Genomic DNA, 20330 nt, shown 5'->3' on the forward strand with positions numbered 1-20330 from the left:
TGTTGTGCTAGAGGGGACAACTTCATGGTCTACAGTGTTTCTGGTGGCCCATTAAAGTGCGACTGCATCTCTCGGAACTGCATTATTCTTATGACGTGGTACCATGGCAATGATCCAGATATGTGGTCTTGAACTCCAAGCGGTGGCCACAAAAGTCCTTGACCAAAACACCGCTCTGATATAGCTCATAAATACTCATGACATCCTGATACCTCAGAATATGATAGGTGGCGCCTTCTGAGAACCGTCTAGCAGGCGTCCTGGTGATCTTCATGCTTGTGTCTTTGCCACCATACGTGCCCCAAATGACGTGGCCAAGACAGCCACGCAGTCTCCCGGGGCACTGGATGGTAGAACCTTTAACGAATATACTCTGGTTGTCCGAGTCTGCGGCACGTATTTCGTTGTCGTTGTCGTTGTTTGTCTTCTTGAACAAGAGCTCCGATGAGTTGCAGGGGATATCACTCAAATATCCGATCGCTGATGGCAGCAACGAGACCAGGAACCAAATGACTCTCTCGAGATATAACTACTGATCAAACTATCTATTCTACGCAAGGGTCGTTGGCAAGTACCAGTACACTTTACGCAGTCAGATTCAGCACGGCACATCGCGTATTTATGTAGCATGGCTTGCCTGCCTGGCATCGCTTTTGACAAGTCTAGTACCTAAGGTGTGTTGGCTAAGACTAGGTAAATGTTGAGTTTGTTGTAGAATACATTTAAAACCGATAAAGAAAAGCATATCTGAAACAAAACGCGAATAGCAACGCCGCATATATGCCTGTTGCGGCGCTCAGCTTCCAGCAGCAGTTGTGCAGCTGTAATCGGTGCTTGCCAGCTCTGATCCGTCATCGACGCCTATCGGGTAGGCTTGGCCATAGTCTATGTCTCTTTTAGTAATGCGTGGATGCCCATATATGGATTCAAGCAATGCCTGTTCATTCCCGACTTTTGGCGCTGTGTAGACTCCTGCTTGCAGATGTGCAGTAGCAGATTTGATTAATGCCATGGTAGCCTGTCTCTCGGCAAAAAATTGTTTTATTAATTAGGCCCTTGTTTGGGAATACTCGGATCGCTTTGGTGACGAACTGACTTTTGATTTGCTACCTACGTCAACACAGCTGCACCTCTTCACCTTCACTTTTTTCTGTACATTATGCGCATTCTGGCTGTTGCAATTGGACTGACAGCGGCAGTGCTGGGTGCGGACTATGGCACGGTGCAGGATGACCTGGACTCGTCGCTGCTCTGGGGCACATACCGGCCGAACATATACTTTGGCACCCGGCCGCGCGTGCCCAACACGCTGATGACCGGGCTTATGTGGTTTGGCATGGACGACCCGACAAACTGGCAGCGCATCCGGCACTCGTGCGAGCTGGGCGATAATCTGGCAGAGTACGGGTATTCGCGGCACAACGGGCGGGATTTTGGCGAGCAGACGATGCGCGATAGCGACCAGGCGGTCGAGATCAGATCGCAGTTCATCAAAGTGCCTGGAGAGCGCGGCGGCAGCTGGGCGGCCGGGATCACGGGAAAGACGCTGGAGGGGGGCAAGGAGGGGGCAGCGCTCATGTATTACTTTGGCATGGAGGGCAATGGCACTATGAAGATGAGCATTGAGGACGATGTGGCAGTCATCAGGGGACAGACCGAGGAGCTGGGCGAGTTTACGGCGCGCATTGTGCCAGCGGCCAGCAACAAGCCGCCGAGGCTGCCGAAGAAGCTGCGGAAGGTTAAGGCAGTCAAGGCCGGGCAGAAGGTTGCGGGCCTTGCGATGAATGTTCCTGGAGACGACGTGTGGAAGGCCAAGGACCTGTTCATGGAGCGCCTGCTGCCGGCAGCCCGCAAGCGGGCGCAGGCGATTGAAAAAGTCGACCCAGGCAACATGCCGCTGTCGGGAGCAGCGCTGTTCTCTTTGGACAACACAGGTCTGGAGACTGGCGGCAACCTGCTGTTCGCCCAGATGGTGGTCAAGGGGGAGTTTGCCTTTGACGTCATCTACGAGTGCTCCGACAAGTCAGCACGCATAGACAGCGGGACGATCACGGCTGTTGCTGGTGCCCGCCGCAAGGAATTCGATGCGCGCTTTGAGCACACGTTTGGGCTGGCAGCCAAGGGGTTCGATACCGAGCACGTGGCGATGGCTCGCAGCGCGCTCAGCAGCCTGCTGGGCGGCATAGGGTATTTCCACGGCAGCGGGCTGGTGTCGCCGGACCCCAAGCCAGAGTACGGCGAGCCCGATGAGATCGCAGCGCCAGAGCTCAGCACACCGTACTCGCTGTTTGCCACGACGCCGTCGCGTGCGTTCTTCCCGCGCGGATTCCTGTGGGACGAAGGGTTCAGCCAGCTGCTGGTGGGCCAGTGGGACAATGACCTGAGCATGCAAGTGCTGCTGAGCTGGCGCAACACGTCCATGGGTGGGTGGATAGCGCGCGAGCAGATTCTGGGTAGCGAGGCGCGCAGCAAGGTGCCCGAAGAGTTCCAGGTGCAGTACCCAAACTTTGCCAATCCACCGACGCTGCTGTTCAACGTCGAGGCGTTTATGCGTCGCCGCCAGGAAATTGCCAGCCTGCACAAGGCGGGCGAGGGCGGTCTGGTGGACCTGCCGGCAGGCGAGGGCAGCCGGATGCTCCTGGACCACGAGCTTGCGAACCGCATGCTGTCGGAGCTTGGCCAGCTGGCCAACGGCATGCTCGAGTACTTTTTGACCTCGCAGCGCGGGTCCTCGGCCAAGACGGCCAGCGACGAGAGCGCGTTTGCCAGCGGGTTCAGATGGCGCGGCCGCTCCGAGTCCCACACGCTGACATCGGGGCTTGACGACTACCCGCGCGCATCCCCACCCAGCACTGGGGAGCTGCACCTGGACCTGCACGCATGGATTGCGTACATGCAGCGGCTGGTGGATGAGCTTGCCCTGCAGGGTGTGGGTGGGGGCGAGCCCATGGCTGACAAGGCCATCAAGGCGCTTGACGAGCTCCATTGGAACGAGGACGAGAACATGTACTGCGACGTGACTGTGCGTGCTAACGAGGACTACGATGAGCTTGAGGACGACGAGGGGAATGCCGAGGTGCCCAAGTTTGTGTGCCACCGCGGCTACGTCAGCTTGCTGCCGATGCTGCTGGGCCTGGTGCCTGCCGAGTCGCCCAAGCTGGGCCATATCCTGGATATGATCGAGGATCCCGAGGAGCTGTGGACCGAGTACGGGCTCCGCTCGCTGTCCAAGAGCGACAAGTTCTATGGCAAGGGCGAGAACTACTGGCGCGGGCCAATCTGGATCAACATCAACTACCTGGTGCTGTCGTCGCTGCACACAAACTACATGCACATCGAGGGCCCGTTCCAGGAGCAGGCTGCCAGAATCTACACGCGGCTGCGCACAAACCTGATTGCCAACATCTTCAAGCAGTACCAGGACACAGCGTTCTTCTGGGAGCAGTACAACCCGGAGACCGGCACGGGCAAGGGCACGCACCCGTTCACCGGGTGGACTACGTTGGTGGTTCTGATAATGGCTGAAAGGTATTGACAAATAGCAATCGATATTACCCGCACACGCCAAAGAGACGCCGATCCTCACGGCTGGCGGCTAGTCTCAGTGCATCCGCCGGGTATTGCGTGCTTTTTGCTTGCGACGCTCGCTGCTGCTTTTTTTGCTAGGAATTGGATGATATTGTTAGACGAGAAACTCAAATTTACTGGCTCTCCTCGGGGAGAGTAGCGAAGCGCAGGTACGGCTTGGCCTCGCGGACCTTGGGGAAGATCTCCTTGGCCTTCTCGGTGGGCACCGACACATGGACGATGACGTCCTGTCCGGGCTGCCAGTTGGCGGGGGTGGCAATCGGCTGGCGGTCCGACAGCTGCAGCGAGTCGATGGAGCGGATGAGCTCGTCGAAGTTGCGTCCGCAGCTGGCCGGGTAGGTCAGAATCAGCCGGATCTTCTTGGCCGGGTCGATGACAAACACCGAGCGGACAGTGAACGGAATGCCGTTGACCACGTTGGACGCGTCGTGCTCGACGCTGTCCAGCATGTCGTACAGGGTCGCCACCTCGCGGTCCTTGTCGGCGATGATCGGGAACTTGAGGTTGACGTTGTTGACCTCGTTGATGTCGTCAACCCACTCGGCGTGGTCGTGGAGGTCGTTGGTGCTCAGGCCGATGACCTTGACGTTGCGCTTCTCGAACTCGGGCGTCAGCCTGGCGACCTCGCCCAGCTCGGTGGTGCACACGGGCGTAAAGTCGGCCGGGTGCGAGAACAGGACCGCCCACGAGTCGCCGATGAACTCGTGGAAGTTGATCTCGCCGGCCGTGGTCTCGGCAGTGAAGTCAGGGGCAATCGAACCAAGGCGGAGAGGAGCCATTTGTAGAGTATGAAAGTGTCTGGGGAGAAGAAATTGAAGTTTAGAGACTGTTTACTTGCCCAGCAGCCGCTCCTGCCGGGTGCATCCGGCAATTTATACGTCTGGCCGGCGGGTTGCTGGCAGAATGTTGCACACCCTAGTCCAACTTTGCGATGGCAGCAAGAGTGCAGAGCCTGGCTGGCATATAGCGCGCAGAGCGATTGACCCTACCAGCTGACACACGGGCTTATTGCGCGTTTGATGCACGCATCGCGCAATTTGGGACATTCTATGGCTGATTTTTCTCTGCAGTGAATTCTCTAATTCGGGCTGGGAAAGTCATCTACTGTTGGAGGCTTGGGTGTGGGCCAAGCGCAAGCACCGTGAATCCCAGGGACTCGCCGTCCATTTCCTGGATACGCTGCCTGATAACGCCGGCCGCGTCCTACATGGTTAGCTCCAAAACAGGGTGTTAGCATATATACATCAGAAAGGCTGCCACACGGCCACCATATTCAGCACGCTACCTTGAGCACATCCGTCGACGCGCCGTGGTTGATGGGCGCAGCATGGCGGCCATCCAGCTCGTACATATCGCCGTCGACATTAGCAAACGCAATGAAGTGCAGGTCAATCGCAGCTTCTGCGTCGGGCGCCGCCGTCTGTCCGCCACTGGCGCCCTCCAAATGCGTGCCGGCAATGACCTCGTCGTTCTCCAGCAATGCCGCGCGCTCCTCGGGCGTCAGATCCTTGGTCTTCTGGAAGAACTCGGCCAGATGGCCGCTAATCGGGATGTCTGCCTGGTTGTTGGCCAGCGCGTGGATCACTGCCATGGTCCCGCACGCATTGCCGATGGTCTGCCGCATGAACCAGACGTCGGGCGACACAGTGTTGGCGGCGGAGGCGATCTTCTGCGCACGACTGGCCTCGGACTCTTCGGTCAGCGGGAACAGGAAAATGACGGCCTTGACGGGCTGCGCGACCATCGCCAGGAGGTCGTCGTCGAGGCCCCAGACGTCGTTGAACCCGATGCTGGAGGACACACCGAGCCGCGCAATCATGGCGTTGATTACCTCGGGGTTGGACTCGAGGGGAATCCAGTGGACCTTGCGTTCGGCTGACATGGTTCAGGAAATCTACGTATATGTGGAAGGGAGATAGAAAAGCGCTTGCGTATACAGGATGAGCTCGGCCCTTTTGCCCACCCCGCGGCACACCCAGGATCCCCTTTCGTACATGGTGCTGGCGACTCGTGGTTTATGGCCATTGTCACCACGCCTGGGATGTGCTCCACACCATCCTGAACACAACAGTTTTCAACCTTCCCCTTTTTTCCACAACTCGTTACTCTATTTTTTTCTCTACATTGGAGCGTGTGCGGATGGCAGACTTTGACGACAGCACAATGGCCTGGAGCGAATCTCCAAATGCAGCGGGTGACGACGACGACTTTGGCGGGTTTGGCGATTTCGGCCAGGAGACTGGTGCTGACAATACCGACACTGCTACTGACTTTGACGATTTCGGCGATTTCGACGATTTCGACAGCGCACCTGTCTCCGAGCCTGACCCAGCCCAGCCAGCAGCAGCGCCATCGGTGGCTCCCACTGCTGACCCAGTTCTGTCAGCAGCACAGGCGCTGTTCAACGGGGCTACAGGCGATTCTGAGCAGACCGATATTGTGCAGCAATGTCTTGAGCTAGCCTTTGGCAGCACAGAGGTTGTCGAGATCGATACACACACCGGCAGCACCGTGACAGCCGCAGCCGATACTGTCAGCATAGACAGCCTGGAGCGCAGCCTGCGAAAGTGCACTCCAGACGCTTCTGAATCGCGGCTGCTCCGGAACCTGGTATGGATCGCGCTCGCTGCCAATGTGCCCGAGGAGTTTAAATCCGACCTTCTCACTCCGCTGTCTGTGCTGCGCGCACAGGCCCGCGGCGACAACCAGGGTGCACAGGAATTGGATCCACTCACTATCGAGGACATCCGGCTCATCGCGACAGGCACGTCCGATGCCCAGGACGAGGATATTGCGCGGGCGCTGCAGTCGATTGACCAGCTCATCAAGGCAAGGATGGGCGAGGTTGCAAAGAAAAAGGAGGAGATTGATACATATAACCAGGTCATCCAGACCTTGGTCGCCCAGGCGTCGAAACTACACTAGAGTACTTTGTGAAGGGGCTGCTTGTAATATACACAAACGTTAGCGGCACCACCCAATGTGGAAATTGCACCCCTAAACAGGAACCACCTCGATCCAGGTATATATTTAAAGTCAGCCAAATCATTCTACCGCGATCGCTTCAGCTATTTTTCCCTCACAAACTCACACACACAGCCATGGATTTCCAGAACCGCGTAGGATCCAAGCCCGGAGCAGGCGGCATGATGACCTCGTCCGAGTCCAACGTGGCTCGGCGCGAGCGGCTGCGCAAGCTGGCTCTGGAGACCATTGACATTGAAAGCGACCCGTACTTTATGCGCAACCACCTCGGCTCGTACGAGTGCAAGCTCTGCCTGACCCTCCACAACAATGAAGGTTCGTACCTCGCCCACACACAGGGCAAAAAGCACCAAACAAACCTCGCCCGCCGCGCTGCCCTTGAGGCCAAAGACAAGGACCACACGGCACCAGCACGCGCTACTGCCAGCGCACCCAAAGTCAAAAAGAACGTGGTCAAGATTGGGCGGCCCGGGTACAAGGTGACCAAAGTACGGGACCCGCGCACGCGCCAGTTCGGGTTGCTGGTTGAGGTCACGTATCCCGAGGTCACCGAGGAGACAAAGCCAAGGCACCGGTTCATGTCGGCGTACGAGCAGCACGTGGAGGTGCCGAACCGGCAGTACCAGTACCTGCTGTTTGCAGCAGAGCCGTATGAGACGATTGCATTCAAGATCCAGAGCCGCGAGATCGATATGCGGCCAGGCAGGTTCTGGACGTACTGGGACAAGGACACACACAAGTTCACACTGCAGCTCTTTTATCGCAACCAGGCACGGCAACGCCAGCAGGACGGCAGCGCGTACCAGCAACAGCACAGCCAGGTCAACCCGCTCAATCCGTACATCCTGACTGGAAATGAACCACCTCAGCAATGAGTGAATGGTTTTGTTTTGTTTTGTTTTGTTTTGTAGAGGGAAAAGGCGCTAGACAAGGTCAAATGTAATATGCGTGAAAGTAGTTGTTGTATGCCGAATTATGTGTGCTTAGTGCTGGTGATGGTAGTTGTTGGGACGGCCAGATGACGACGAGCCGCCAGCCTCTCTGGGCTCGGCCCAGCCCTCTTCTTGCTCCACTGCCTCAGAGTCGTCGGCCATCTTGCCGCGCGCCTTGCTCGACATGCGCATCATCGGCGGAGCCGAGTCGTCGACACTGTATATCATCTCATCGGACCTGCTCTGCGGGACCGTCCGCGACGAGGCACCTCCAGCTGCCGAGCCCTGGCCGAGCTCGCCATCAACTGCCGTTGAAGAGGCCGCAGCCATGGCCTCTATGAGTTTGCCCGTGACCTTTGACGACGACGCTATGCTGTTGAGCACCGCGTCCTCAGCCGCCTGCGTCTTCAGGCTTTCTTGGATCGCCCGCCACTCATTGTGCGCCTGCAGCGTGTTGTCAAACAGCCAGTGCACGCGGCCAACCTCGTCGCCTGCCGACGTCAGTAGCTGCAGCAGGTCGACACGGTCCTCTGACAGCATGGTGACAAAGTTGGCCACCGCCGACTTTTTCTGGTCCATGTCCTTCATCATCTCCGAGATAATCGCGTTGGCCCGCGGGTCCTCCTCGACGTTAATTGAGATCAGGGTTTCGGTCAGCATGTCACAGAGGGACTTCAGCTCCTGCGCCGACGTCTCCATGTGCTGAAGGAAGTTGTACGACAGCACGATCCTGTCGCGAGAGCTCGGCCGCTCGTATGGCGGCAGTGCTGCGTCGTTGGGGGCTATCGACCGCCGCTGCGCTTCAAGGATCGCCTGCTGCTGCGCAGCAACAACTGGATCTGTGTACCCCGCGGACTCGTCGAATGCTTGCTGATTATGAGGAGTCACCGGCGCTGATGCGAACTGGCGCGGTTGGTGGGGCGATGTGGGTGGTGAAGGCGCAAACTGCATGAGCTGTGGTGACGGGTATGGTCGTGGTGGAATGTGGTTGGGCGACTGCATTAGCTGCGGCGACGGATACGGCTGCGGCATGTAGTTTGGCGAATACTGGCCAAAGTCAAAAGTGTGGCCCGTAGGAACCAGGCCTGGTCGTTTGGGCGGGTACTTCCACCCCTCCTGCCTGAGTGTGATGGCCGGCCTCGGCAGCAGCCCAATTGTAGGAGTCAGACTTGATCTTTCGTTGACCTTGTCGACAATTCCCTCCAGCGCACCCCGGGCACTGAGGCTCTCGCTGTAAAGTATGCACCAGTTTGACACCATGCACAGCAACGTCTCGCGCACAGTCACGGGGGCTTCCGACTGCACAATCGTCTTGAACAGCACGTCTGCCACAATCTTATCCTTGAACAGCGGCTTCATGTGCCGCGGATAGGACACTACGATTCCCTGCAAAACCGCCAGATACGCGAGCGACCGATTGACTTCGTTTACTGGCTGGTGACTGCGCGCGCCGCCACCGCCCATCCGAGATAGCAGCTTGCTGCCATTGCTGTTGCTGTTGCTGCTGGTGCTCTGCTCTCGGTCGACAATATTGGAAATCACGTACTCGAAGGCCTCCATCGCGCTAAAAATAACAAAAGTGTGCAGCGCTATTAGTCGATCTCAGATGTCAGCCAAATAGCGAGGAAAGAGCGTAGTTAGGGCAATCGTCCTTTGCACACCATCTCAAAACACGACCAGCGCCCACCTGGTAAGGAACGCGTGCTCTAGCCTATCTGCTTGGTCCAGGGTTACGAGGCCACCAGCGATTATTTTAAGCGTGCCGGGCAGACTTACCTATCAGGATTCCGCGCAAACGCGCTATATACTTTGTTGTAGGCGTTGACATTGGTGGTTGCCTCGGCTACAGGGAAGATGCAAAGCGCGCACCAGGCGATACCGCGGTGGTGATAAGTGATAAGTGGTGAGTGGTGAATGGATATGCTAGTGCTGGTGGCAGCTGTGCTTGTCCGATATGTCGGGCTATCTCAGCCATCACCAGGCAGTAAAGAGCCCACGCGCAGATACGTACTTATCGCCGACTGTAGCTTTGTCCTGCGCTTCCCGAATATCGCCATTTTGGAGTTGAATTTGAAAAAGCCGTGACCAGACGAGCGTTTCGGCAGAGTGGAAAGGAAAGGAGAAGAATGGTGCGCTTCCACAAATCTTTTTTCCGCCAGCATGGCTTAGCGGGAATACGAGATTGTGCGGTGCTCTGTTTTTCTGTAGTGGGGCTCTTCGGACTGAAGAATATCGCGAGTTGCCAAAGGCAGTGAAATTAAAAAGAAACAAAAAAATTGATAGGCGTGCAGGCCGGTTTTCGCTCGCTCCTTTATAGGCAGCGCTGGGAGGGCCAATCGTAGGGTGAGGCATACATGCTCTAGCACAACAGTTGACTGGCGCCAAGACATTCAGAATTCTTGGCGCCATTGCCGGCCCAGTCTTGCCAGCCCCGCCAGCAGCACGGTGGAGGCGGACTACAGCGCACCGCTGGGCTGATGCCGATTTCTTGGTTTGTCATGAGATGCGTGTGCTGGGTGCGGTGCAGTAGGCATGCTCTACTTGGCGGGTAAATATGCCGGCGTCGGGTAACTTGCTGATGAATAATGGCGGGCGTTTGTGGAGTTCATTGCATTTTCTTGGGAGGCAATTTCCCACCAGGGCGCAGCAGCAAATTCTTTGCGTTTCTTGGCATCTCAGCCCAACCCAATCCCTTGCAGAATGGGATGGATGGCTTGTGCTCCGCTCTTGGTTCACTACATCCCTTCCTCTGCCAATTCTTGGGGAATTGCCACCCGTGCTGTAGCTTTTGCAGAGCTTGTTTGTGGGAGCTGGCACTGGGTTCCGCTGAATCGAGCCAAGAAAAAGCAGCCTGTGTAGGCGTACAACTCTGGCTGGTATCCACGTATTTGTCGTTGAGGACTGGGGGTTTCATTATGTGAAAACTGATTGATGCTTGCCCTTTCCTGGATATATGATGTCTGACTAACCTGGACGGCGCCATACATGCTGGGTGATTACCTAATACATACATCTGAGGTATATAGCAGGTGAGCATTGCGGATCTGAGAACGATCCAAAATAGCGTAACCCATGATGCAGATCGCCCCCTCTCAGCAGCAAAACCACTCCCAACCGCGGCCAACAGACCTGTCTTGTCGATAGATGAACCGCCTCCATTTCCAACACTGTATCCGTCCCTTTATACTCCGTCAGCTACGATTCCACCATATGGCAGTAAAGACTGAGCACGATTCACAATGGCACGATCTGCAGGTCTCGCCAGACGAGTTGCGCCTTGATCCGACACTGACCTGCGGCCAGGCATTCCGTTGGAAGCCAACGGGCGACAACGAGTGGGTATGTGCGCTCTGGAGCCATGCTGTGGCGCTGAAGCAGACGCCCAGCACCGTGCTATACCGGTCGCTTGGCAGCATAGGTGACCAACCTGGTGCAGATCTGGAAGCCGAGCTCCGTGATTACTTCCAGCTCGCTGTCAGTTTCGAGTCCTTGTGCAGGGAATGGAGCCAGCGCGACCCTCATTTCACCGAACTGGGAAAATCGCAGCAGGGGGTGCGCACGCTACGGCAGCCAGTAGTCGAGAATCTGTTTACGTTTATTGCAACGTCAAACAACAACATCAAGCGCATCACCATGCTCATCGACAAGCTGTGCGCGAGATATGGCACTCCAATCACAACCGACCTCGGCACATTCCACACATTCCCGACTGTCATGCAGATGGCCAAGGACGCAGATATCGAGGACACGCTGAAGGAGCTTGGCTTCGGGTACCGCGCCAAGTACTACGCCAAGACCGTCGAGATGCTCACAAAGCACTCTGACCCAGAGCAATTCCTGCTCTCTCTGCGAAGTCTGTCATTTGATGATGCGCGTGTCGAGCTGATGAAGTTTAGCGGCGTCGGGCCAAAGGTTGCTGACTGCGTCTGCTTAATGTCGTTGGACAAGATTGACGCCGTCCCCATTGACACCCACATATGGCAGGTCGCCCAGAAGCGGTATATTGGCAGGATTCTTGGCGGCAGCACGCAGTCAGGGATGGTGCTACCCATGGAAGCAAAGGACCAAATAATCGACTTGGCAAGGCAGCTCAAGACACACAAAACTGCCAGCAACAGGGCGTACGAGCTTGCTCAACAGCTGTTTATCAAGCTGTTCTCGCCGTATGCTGGCTGGGCGCAGGGCCTGCTGTTCTCGGGCGACCTGGATCCCAAGGACAAGAAGCCCGCGGCGAACAAGCCAGCAGCCAAGAAACGCAAGCAAGAACAGCCTGCTACCGCTTCTACAGCTGCCGAATCCAAACCACAGTTGCGCAGAAGCACGCGACAAAAGACAACAAAATGAACAAGCAGTTTCATATATTGGGGTTCAGCATACCCTTCTACATCTTCTTCAGAATAAATGGCTTCAAGCCATAAAGCCACATCGGTGACCCGCGGATCCGCTGCTTCAGCTCTGCCTCGCTGACCATCTTTGAATGCGACAGCAGCCCTAGTGCCTCCTGGTGCACATCGTTCTGCAGCGCGTCGCTACCTGGGATCAGCGTGACCTGCGCTTCCAGGTCACAGTATATCGACCGGTACCCGTAGTTGGGTGACCCGATCATGGTCAGCTGCGGCAGCTTCTGATCTAGATAGCACCACACGCCCTTGCCATGGTACGTCCACCCTTGTCGCGAGTACTCCTCAACAGCAATGTCGCTACGGCCATGCTTGCGCACCATGCGAAGGAACTGGTACTCGATGATGCTGTACATGTTGGGGATGTATTTTGAGATCCCGCTGGCTGTGAAGAAGCCGTTGGCTTCGGGCGATGCTACCAGCAGGTCCCACCGGCTGCGGTTGGCCAGCACATTGTGCTTGTGGAAGTCCGAGAAGTTGAAGTACGCGGATGTCATAAAGTTGCGGCACGCCTGGTGCTGCCGTGCAAACTGGTCGGTGATCTGGAAGAACTCGGCCATGTGCTGCTCGTCCTGGGTGATGCCCAGCTGGCTCATCTGCACTGTCGGGATCGCAAGCGTGTCTGTGTGCGAGATCTTTTGCACGCTGTTTTCTACCGAGGCGCGGTGCAAAAACGACGCCATTACCTCGTTTGCCTCCTGGACAAAGCCGCGCGGGTCCTTGGACGGATCAGGGAACTGGTGTATCGCCAGGTGGAATCCAGAGCCCCTGCTGGGCACCAGCTCAAACGAGAACTTGGCAATGGCCTGTAGCAGTCCGACAAAGTACCCGCACAGCTTCTCGTCCCTGAGCCGCATGTACCGGTCTTGCCGGTTCGTAAAGTAGTCGCGGCTCAGGTTCGCTCCGCTCATTATCAGCTCGTCATCAAACAGGTACGCCTTGATGTGCTGCAGCCCGAACGTTTCGTTGAACCTCTGCGGCCACGCCCGCTTGTTGACTCCACTGAGCGCCGGAGTGTGGTACATGGACACAACGACGCGATCCCGCCCATGCTTGCTGACCAGCGGTGCCAGCAGCGTCGCCGTGCTCTCGCCTGCCCGATTAGTGCGCGTGCCGCGCAGGCAGTCAACCAGAATGTGAACCTGCAGTGCAGGCGATCTGGTCAGCGCCTGGTCAAGCTTGGAGACCAGCTCTGTCTCCTCGCTGCCGATGTACAGGCTGCTGAGGCAGATGCGGTGCTTGGCACGGCTGATGCCGCGCAGCAGCGCCTGATAGAAATCGGCTGGCTCTCTGATGATATCAATCGGTTTTGTGATTTTGAATACTGGCCGGTTCGTCGCCAACGACTGGAAAACGCTGTGTGCTGTCGGCCCTGCGTGGGCGGTGGCTTCGCACGTAGCAGCAGCTGGGCTCGACCCGTACGAGCGTGCCATGATGAGCGGCATGGTGTATCCTTGCCGCATGTGCGCCATGATTCCGCCAGCCCGTGCTATAGCCAGTCGACTGGTGCTGGCTGCCATCATTTTTTGCTGGAAAGTACTAGTTCCAGCGGGCAGTAGTGATAAAAAATATGTCAGAGACAAGATAGAGCAAAGCTATGTTTCTTTCAATAAGCGACACAGCGCACGTTTTTCCTGTTGCGCCCAGCCAAACAAGCCCAGCCTGACCCCGATTTGTGGGATCAGCGGACAGATGAGAGTAAAATTTTCAATTGGCATTGAACAGACAAGGGGAAAAAAGAGTTTATGAGACTAAGCCTGCAGCGAGACTGCGCGCTTAGCGGTCCTCGGCCCACTCGTTCTCCTTCCTAATCTGCTCCTTCTCCTCGGGAGTGAAGTCGTCGACAATGTTGAACGCCTTGCGGATCTCATCGGGGGTCTTGCCGCGGATCATGTTGGCAACAGTTTTGCAGCCGAGGTCGAGCAGCGGCTTGATGTCCATGTAGTTCGAGGCCAGCAGGATCTCAAACAGCAGCTCCTGGTCAACCTTGATGAACTTTTCGTCCCAGGGCTCAATGTCGTCCGACCGCTTCGGCACATCGTCATAGTCGTCCCGGAGGGGAGGGGGGTCGTCCTTGTGGTGCTCGCAGTACTCGATGACCTTCTTGAGCACCTTGCCGGTGACGTTGGGCAGCGGGATGGCCTCCTCGCTCTCGCCCAGGTCCTCGAGCAGGTTCTTAATCAGCACGCTCTGGACGGCAACATTCTTTCCAACCTCAAACTCCTCGTTATCGGACGACTGAAGCTTGACCATGGTTTCAAATAATAGAGGTTCCTACGTAGAAATGGCAAAAGCAGCTGGATGGTAAATAAGTACAGTGTGCGGATAAACAGAGGAGAGCCGAGAAATGAAAAGGCTCCAGAAGCCGGTGGTCTAAAAGCAAAGCCGCACAGAGGAGCAATAGTCCATGGACAAAGGGAGCCCACAAAGGCGCGCTGGAACCTGCTAGACACTATGCATGCAGAGGATGCGCATACGCAAGTGCCCGCCAGAGCGAGGAGGAGGGGCTGTCGAATCTGGTGGTGCCACACTCGCAATTGCAGAATAGACGCGCGATTACAGACGACACAGCAAAAATCACGGCACACCAATAGGCGGTGTAATGTCTGCACGGCCACCAACACGCACGGGCGATGTGTATTTACCTCAAAAAGTGTAGTATATAATAGGTGAGAAAAAGAAAACGGTGCAGAGAGGAAAAGCAGCTCGCAAGGTGTCTTTGCAGCAGCCTGCCAACGAAGCGGGGCCAAATAAATCTCAGCCTTTTTATACAGTTGTTCTGAAGATTTCCTCCTGGAGCTCCGCCAATCAGGATCGCGCAAGCCTTCAGCCGCAGCCGCCCTTGGAAAGAGGGCGATAAAATCAGTCCCTTCAGTCTTGAAACCCAGCTCGCTCGAGTTCTGGCAGGCTCCTGCTGCGGCTGCTGCCAAATCGGGCCAGACTGGTGTCGCGAGAGAAGCCTGCGGAATGTGACAGGATGGCAACTGATACAATCAGGTGGCCTGAGTAGTCATCGCTATGAATCTTCATCTTGGTGAGCGTCTCAGACTGTTGCTGCTTGTGCCATTCGGCTCCAGCAGCATACGGCTCGACTCAAATGCGCTAATATCTTTTTATGCATATGGCTATTCGAAGATGCATGTCCTGAATCAAATGGGTCGCATGCTTCTATGTCATAGCACTCTGGCATCCAATATCTCGTAAGCAGATGCTGCACGACTAGGACTCTATTGAGGTCTCTATTACAAGGGATTCACTCGTTACCCAAGCCGCAACCAGAGACACTTTGATAGTCTGCGCAGTTTGACAGAGGCAAGAAAGGATACAAGGGCATAGAGTTTCACAAAGATTGTAAAGCTATGGGGCAGCAATAAAATTATGTGGAGCTAGGATGAACTAATGATGATAGCGATGCATTTTATATAAAGCAAGGAGATTCAGACATCTCTTTTATATCTCGGCGAAAATTAGACACTTTGGCAAGTGGGGGCATTTGGTAAACGACGATTCCCTGCATTTTTTGCGCGTTCTGTTGTAGTCGACGGGTTCTTGTATCAAATGCGTCGGATTGGCACAGCAGTTCTTGTTGCAAAGGTGGTAAACCGGCATATCCACGTAGAGCCTGCGGTACCACAGCAAGTATACGAGTATGTGCATCACCAGCCTTTTGCCATTGATTCTTAGCTGCATGACCCCACCCGGCTTGATAGCTGAGCCTTTGACATCAAAGCACCCGTACTTTTCGTTAATTGTCATCCGATCCTTTCCATCGCAGAGCTCTTGCCAGATATACCGAAGCTCCTCCAGTGATACACCTTCGAGCATGGAGAGTGCGCGCTTCGAGCGGTTACATCTACCCTCGCCAGAGATTAGCAATTCTGTCTGCGGTAGCTCGCTGTTTATACGTGGTACCAGTGGCGGAGACTCAAATGGGGTGGTGATCGACTCGGGTTCAGAATCTGGTGCAGCGTCCTCCTCTTGGGATGCAAATTTGGGCTCCGGACTCAACCTCAGACTCCGGGTCAGGCACGGACTCGGATCCGGATGAAGTGCCTTCTTCCTCATATTCCGATTCGGTCTCAAGATCAGGCTCAGGCTCAGGCTCAGGCTCCCATTGAGGCAACCGGGTCAGTACTGTGTGCAGGTTCGGGCTTCATATATCCGTCTGGAGCCGAACTCGTGGCCGCCTCCTTCTTGACCTTCACCTTCTTGACTCTCGTTGTCTTGCCCCTCTCTGTGCTCTTCTCTTTACTACGCTTCCTCTTTTCGCCCATGCCCTGGCGCTCCTTTAATTTTTCGGTCATGTTGTAACTAAAACAAGCAACAGTGAAGCGATTACCGACGTATGAAAGTAATAAAAAAGCGTGCCTCCATAGCGAGTCTACATGTCTCAATGCGCTGCTTCCCAGGTATGGGACTACTATACATGCTCTGTGCGCAAATGGCAATGGAAATGGCAATAACAAGCTGCTATGTGACTACCATTTAAGGTATTACTTTTATACAACCACTGCTGTGCACTGTAGCCTATTCAGATATTGGCGGATGGCCGGACACCTTCGGATTATATAATCCTTGTATATGGCGGAGAATAGACTTAAAGCCGCAAACCAAATGTCCTGGCTTCTGATTCGTCCGCTTTTCATGTAGTGTGTTCATTTCTGGCATGAAACGCAGTCACCATCCACCAGTGGAACCCCGAAGTTGGGTACTGGCCGCATATAGTCACTGTTCCGTAGTCATCTTTTGCCGAATACCGAATACCGTTGGCAACAGGTAAAGGCTTGTTAGTGCCTGAGTGGGCAGCTATAAATTTCTTCTCCCTGCTTCCTTGCTTCGTTTCCAAGCTGACTCGCACTTCAAATATTCTCTACCTTTGATTCCTTTTGCCTGCAAACATTTTCATAATCCTGCAATGCGTGGACTATATTCCTGGAGATACCAGTCTGACAGCGACAGTGGTCGCGTGAGCATCTTCAGCAGCAGTTTTCGCCCTCATATCCGCACGCCTACGATAAGCTATCTCAAACTCCTGTTAGTCTTTTCAGTCATGATCTGGGTACCACTGTGCCTATTCTACGGCTGTGTATACAAACGCAGTACATTGGCACACAATGTGTCGGTGCAGATAGTCGATCTCGATGGCGGTCCGGTTGGTGCTAATATAACACAAATGGTCATGGATATCCCTGAAACAGATTCTCTCCCGACATGGGTTCGCATGGGCGGTTTTGACTCTCCTGAAAGCGTCGAGACATGGGTACGGAAGAACGCATGGGGAGCTCTGGTCATAAATCCTGGCCTGAGCGACAGGCTGAACAACGCACTATATAATGGCTCATCCTACGACCCCTCACAGGCGCTGACTGTTATCGAGTCGAGTGGTCGGCACCCGATTGGCGAGATGTTGTTCATCAAAGCAGGGCTGACCGAGGCAGCATCTGTAGTTTCAAGCCAGTACTCGCTCCAACTTGTGAAGGCATTCCAGTCGCAGCAGATGGGGCTCGGTGGATCAGATGCGGCACAAACAAATGCAGCAGCGCTACTGCAGCCCATTGGATACACAACAGTCGAGGCATCGCCAGACAACTACAACAACGCACCGTTCGCCTTCATGTTCGGCTGCTTCTGCATGTTGCTTTGCTCATTGGCAGTCATGATTATGTGGAAGCTCACAACATTCCCATTCTTCACCAAGGTCCGATTCAGAGATCTGGCCATTATGTGGCCAGCTCTCATCGTCTGCATGTCACTCATCCTGTCGTTCTATTTGTCGCTGGCATTCCTTGCATACCGTGGTCCGGACTACAGTGAAAATGCCCTAAAATACACTGCAGCCTCGTTCTTCAAGATATGGTTCATTGCAGCAGCAGTCAACTCGGCAAATGCACTGTGGCTGTTCAACTGGTTCCTGAACATTCCACCTCTCTTTATCGCCTGTCCATCCGTCCCTACTGTTATCTGCACTGTTGTCGCATGTGCGACCGCCCCTGAACTTGCACCTAGCTTTTACAAGATCTTCTACGCGATGCCGTCCTACAACGGCTACCGAATCTTTCAGTACGTAGTCACTGGTGCTTATCCGCACAACGGTAAGCACACCGGAATTCTCATTGCAGAGATTGTGGCGATGATACTGTTCATGACTGCCGGTGTCTGGTTCCGCCAGCTCTTTGTCCTGCGTGGCATCGCCGACTCGCATGGTTGGTTCCGCGGGGAGACCTATTTCCACTCGGAGATTCCGTATTACAAGGACGTTGCTGCGCAGCAGTATGGTGATTCGGAGAGCACACTTCAGACGCATAGCACAGAGACAAGGTCAATCGAGATCAGCGATGTGCAGAGCAACAGTGTCAGCTTGCGGGAGGGAAACCTTGCCTGTTGAATACATTTTAGTGTACACAAATATAATGAGAAAGGTGGTATCTGAATGGGCGGTTTGGATGTGCAGCTCGGCCCAAGCTGCATGAACCACGCGAATGGACTGCGGAAAATACAGGTATGAGGGTGCCTATAAAACGCTCCTCAGACCTTTTGCAGAATCAAAAACAACACAACCTGGACAACTCCTGCTCTTTTTCTCTTCAACTGCATCCTGTCTTTATATTCCCTCGCCCCTTCAATGGACATCAATGCTCTGTTCAAACGTCTTCGTGAAAAGTTTGGCGATAGCGCTGTGTATGCCAGACAGTTAGACGTCATGCGCACGATAATGGAAAGGCGTATGGTCGCAATGAGCGGTGCTATCAGGGCCAAGCCGAACTGGACCGTCAAGATGCAGGACGACAAGATTCGCCAGAAGTGGACTGCTGAGGCCAAGAACCAGGGTCTGACCGATCTGGAAATAAAATATGTTCTGGAAGAGCTCGACTACTACGCCAAGCTGCGCGATCCAGAGACCGGTATCGAGGTCAGCGGCGTCGACATGGTCTGGGCTTCTGACTCCCTTATCAACGACGCCCTAGCACAAGAGCTGCGTGAATATGCGTCTATCCTGGAAGATATTCCCGAGAAACTGAAGGACTGGCACCCGAACACGAACAAGCAGGTGCTGAACCTCATCCACCCGTCGCTGTACCCGCTTTTCTACGACGGTTCTTTCCTGTGCCAGCCCATCGCTTCGCCAGTTGCTGCCCTGGAACCGCCGACTATCAAGTGTCGGCCGTGCGGTGTTTATGGGTGGCGCAAGGAAACGGCAGACTCAGACATGGGTAACGTTCCAGATGACAGCGGTTATTTGTCGAGGCAGTACTGCTGGCTCCCCAGTGAGTTCCATGTTCGCGACGATGGCTCGGTCGAAATCGAGTCATATATCAACAATCTCCATCCTGTGAGGCATGCGAGGCTGTATCCGACTATCGCAAACGTCTTTGCGCGCTTCGTGCCCATGTTTGAGAACGTGGTCACGGATCTTGCGTTTATGCGTGGTTACCGCGTTGTACCTGATCCATTGAACTGGTTCTCCGATGCAGGCAACCCGTATGATTCAGAAAATGACGATGGTGATTCAGAAAACATTGATGCAGCCGCGTTTGACATCAAGTACGAAAGGTGGCTTGAAACCAGAGAGTTCATTCCGCCCCCTCCAAAGGATTTCGCGATGCCAGACCGTCCTATTCCTGCCTTCAGCTTCCGCGGTCGTCGCCTTCAGGCGATTGTCAAGATGTCGAACATCATACTGACTCCAGACAAGCCAGAGTACGAGGGAGGCAGCTGGCATGTCGAGGCCATGGCCAACGAGCGCATCATTGCCACGGGAATCTACTACTACGACGTTGATAATATCACAGAGAGCAGGCTCAATTTCCGCCAGTCGGTTGACACCTACTTGGACTGTGAGGAAGGTGATGCGCGTGGTATAAGGCTTGCGTATGGTATTGAGCTGGATGAAGATCGTACGGCCACACTTTCCCAAGAGCTTGGTGGCGTTGAAGCACTTAATGGCCGCTGCATCTGTTTCCCAAACACCTACCAGCATCAGGTCTCTGGCTTCAAGCTCAAGGATCCGTCAAAGCCCGGCCACCGCAAGATCCTTGCCTTCTTCCTCATCGATCCGTCCATGAGAATTCCATCGACTAAGGTTGTTCCCCCGCAGCAGCAGGACTGGTGGGCTGAGAAGGTGTTTGAGCTCCCGTTGTTTGGTGACCTGCCTCTTACTATCAAGGATTGTTTGGTCGAGCATATTGAGTGGCCCATGTCGCTTGAGATGGCCAAGGAAGAGCGTCTGAAGCTGATGGAGGAGCGCACAGCAAAAAACGAGGATGTATCTTCGTCGCATTTTGAGCAAGAGTTCAACCTGTGCGAGTATTAGTGTGTCTGCAGCTCGAAATCGTGATGCCCACGAGTCCTCCAATATTACCAGTGTATCAAATCGATTTAAATGTGCGGTATGCTATTACATCAACATGTGTAAATGCGCTCGTTG

The 20330-nt window shown here is 54.8% G+C and overlaps 13 protein-coding genes across 13 annotated transcripts; 7 read left to right on the top strand and 6 right to left on the bottom strand.

Annotated features, from left to right (window-relative positions):
• Nucleotides 1-1237: 1237 nt before the first annotated feature.
• DL89DRAFT_203022 (glycoside hydrolase) lies at nucleotides 1238-3520 on the top strand (the record flags this gene model as incomplete). The annotated part of the gene is made up of 1 exon (XM_040884012.1): nucleotides 1238-3520. A coding segment is annotated over one exon (2283 nt), but the record flags the coding sequence as incomplete, so codon positions are not given.
• Nucleotides 3521-3701: 181 nt separating this feature from the next.
• Nucleotides 3702-4367, bottom strand: DL89DRAFT_277247 (thioredoxin-like protein; the record flags this gene model as incomplete). The annotated part of the gene is made up of 1 exon (XM_040889433.1): nucleotides 3702-4367. One exon carries the CDS (start codon nucleotides 4365-4367, stop codon nucleotides 3702-3704), a length of 666 nt encoding a protein of 221 aa, XP_040747961.1.
• Nucleotides 4368-4614: 247 nt separating this feature from the next.
• On the bottom strand, nucleotides 4615-5612 carry DL89DRAFT_22326 (ubiquitin carboxyl-terminal hydrolase isozyme L3-like protein). The gene has a single exon (XM_040884630.1). It carries the CDS (start codon nucleotides 5468-5470, stop codon nucleotides 4862-4864), a length of 609 nt encoding a protein of 202 aa, XP_040747962.1. The 5' UTR covers nucleotides 5471-5612; the 3' UTR covers nucleotides 4615-4861.
• Nucleotides 5613-5727: 115 nt separating this feature from the next.
• Nucleotides 5728-6513, top strand: DL89DRAFT_290237 (uncharacterized protein; the record flags this gene model as incomplete). The annotated part of the gene is made up of 1 exon (XM_040890063.1): nucleotides 5728-6513. The coding sequence occupies one exon, from the start codon at nucleotides 5728-5730 to the stop codon at nucleotides 6511-6513; it is 786 nt and encodes a 261-aa protein (XP_040747963.1).
• Nucleotides 6442-7530, top strand: DL89DRAFT_264551 (uncharacterized protein). The gene has a single exon (XM_040886294.1). The coding sequence runs from the start codon at nucleotides 6690-6692 to the stop codon at nucleotides 7446-7448; it is 759 nt and encodes a 252-aa protein (XP_040747964.1). The 5' UTR covers nucleotides 6442-6689; the 3' UTR covers nucleotides 7449-7530.
• DL89DRAFT_22307 (uncharacterized protein) lies at nucleotides 7498-9780 on the bottom strand. The gene is made up of 5 exons (XM_040884620.1): nucleotides 9517-9780; nucleotides 9282-9348; nucleotides 8400-9094; nucleotides 7665-8186; nucleotides 7498-7633 (listed from the first exon to the last, which is right to left on the bottom strand). Exons 2-5 carry the CDS (start codon nucleotides 9331-9333, stop codon nucleotides 7547-7549), a joined length of 1356 nt encoding a protein of 451 aa, XP_040747965.1. The 5' UTR covers nucleotides 9334-9348; nucleotides 9517-9780; the 3' UTR covers nucleotides 7498-7546.
• Nucleotides 9781-10011: 231 nt separating this feature from the next.
• DL89DRAFT_264554 (uncharacterized protein) lies at nucleotides 10012-10391 on the top strand. Its single transcript, XM_040886295.1, has one exon. It carries the CDS (start codon nucleotides 10206-10208, stop codon nucleotides 10362-10364), a length of 159 nt encoding a protein of 52 aa, XP_040747966.1. The 5' UTR covers nucleotides 10012-10205; the 3' UTR covers nucleotides 10365-10391.
• A 48-nt stretch (nucleotides 10392-10439) lies between these two features.
• DL89DRAFT_264555 (DNA glycosylase) lies at nucleotides 10440-11899 on the top strand. The gene has a single exon (XM_040886296.1). It carries the CDS (start codon nucleotides 10716-10718, stop codon nucleotides 11847-11849), a length of 1134 nt encoding a protein of 377 aa, XP_040747967.1. The 5' UTR covers nucleotides 10440-10715; the 3' UTR covers nucleotides 11850-11899.
• On the bottom strand, nucleotides 11850-13502 carry DL89DRAFT_264556 (uncharacterized protein). Its single transcript, XM_040886297.1, has one exon. It carries the CDS (start codon nucleotides 13426-13428, stop codon nucleotides 11887-11889), a length of 1542 nt encoding a protein of 513 aa, XP_040747968.1. The 5' UTR covers nucleotides 13429-13502; the 3' UTR covers nucleotides 11850-11886.
• Nucleotides 13503-13681: 179 nt separating this feature from the next.
• On the bottom strand, nucleotides 13682-14623 carry DL89DRAFT_232155 (putative negative regulator sulfur controller-3; the record flags this gene model as incomplete). The annotated part of the gene is made up of 1 exon (XM_040884922.1): nucleotides 13682-14623. Exon 1 carries the CDS (start codon nucleotides 14156-14158, stop codon nucleotides 13682-13684), a length of 477 nt encoding a protein of 158 aa, XP_040747969.1. The 5' UTR covers nucleotides 14159-14623.
• A 153-nt stretch (nucleotides 14624-14776) lies between these two features.
• On the bottom strand, nucleotides 14777-16209 carry DL89DRAFT_290243 (uncharacterized protein; the record flags this gene model as incomplete). The annotated part of the gene is made up of 4 exons (XM_040890064.1): nucleotides 14777-14992; nucleotides 15599-15908; nucleotides 15940-16001; nucleotides 16030-16209. 4 exons carry the CDS (start codon nucleotides 16207-16209, stop codon nucleotides 14777-14779), a joined length of 768 nt encoding a protein of 255 aa, XP_040747970.1.
• A 673-nt stretch (nucleotides 16210-16882) lies between these two features.
• DL89DRAFT_264559 (uncharacterized protein) lies at nucleotides 16883-18232 on the top strand (the record flags this gene model as incomplete). Its single annotated transcript, XM_040886298.1, has 2 exons — nucleotides 16883-17177; nucleotides 17229-18232. Coding segments are annotated over exons 1-2 (1143 nt in total), but the record flags the coding sequence as incomplete, so codon positions are not given.
• A 250-nt stretch (nucleotides 18233-18482) lies between these two features.
• DL89DRAFT_264563 (uncharacterized protein) lies at nucleotides 18483-20232 on the top strand. Its single transcript, XM_040886299.1, has one exon. It carries the CDS (start codon nucleotides 18528-18530, stop codon nucleotides 20214-20216), a length of 1689 nt encoding a protein of 562 aa, XP_040747972.1. The 5' UTR covers nucleotides 18483-18527; the 3' UTR covers nucleotides 20217-20232.
• The last annotated feature ends 98 nt before the right edge of the window (nucleotides 20233-20330 follow it).

This window comes from Linderina pennispora, assembly GCF_002104995.1.
Source record: "Linderina pennispora strain ATCC 12442 chromosome Unknown DL89scaffold_1, whole genome shotgun sequence".
Classification (NCBI taxonomy): domain Eukaryota; kingdom Fungi; phylum Kickxellomycota; class Kickxellomycetes; order Kickxellales; family Kickxellaceae; genus Linderina; species Linderina pennispora.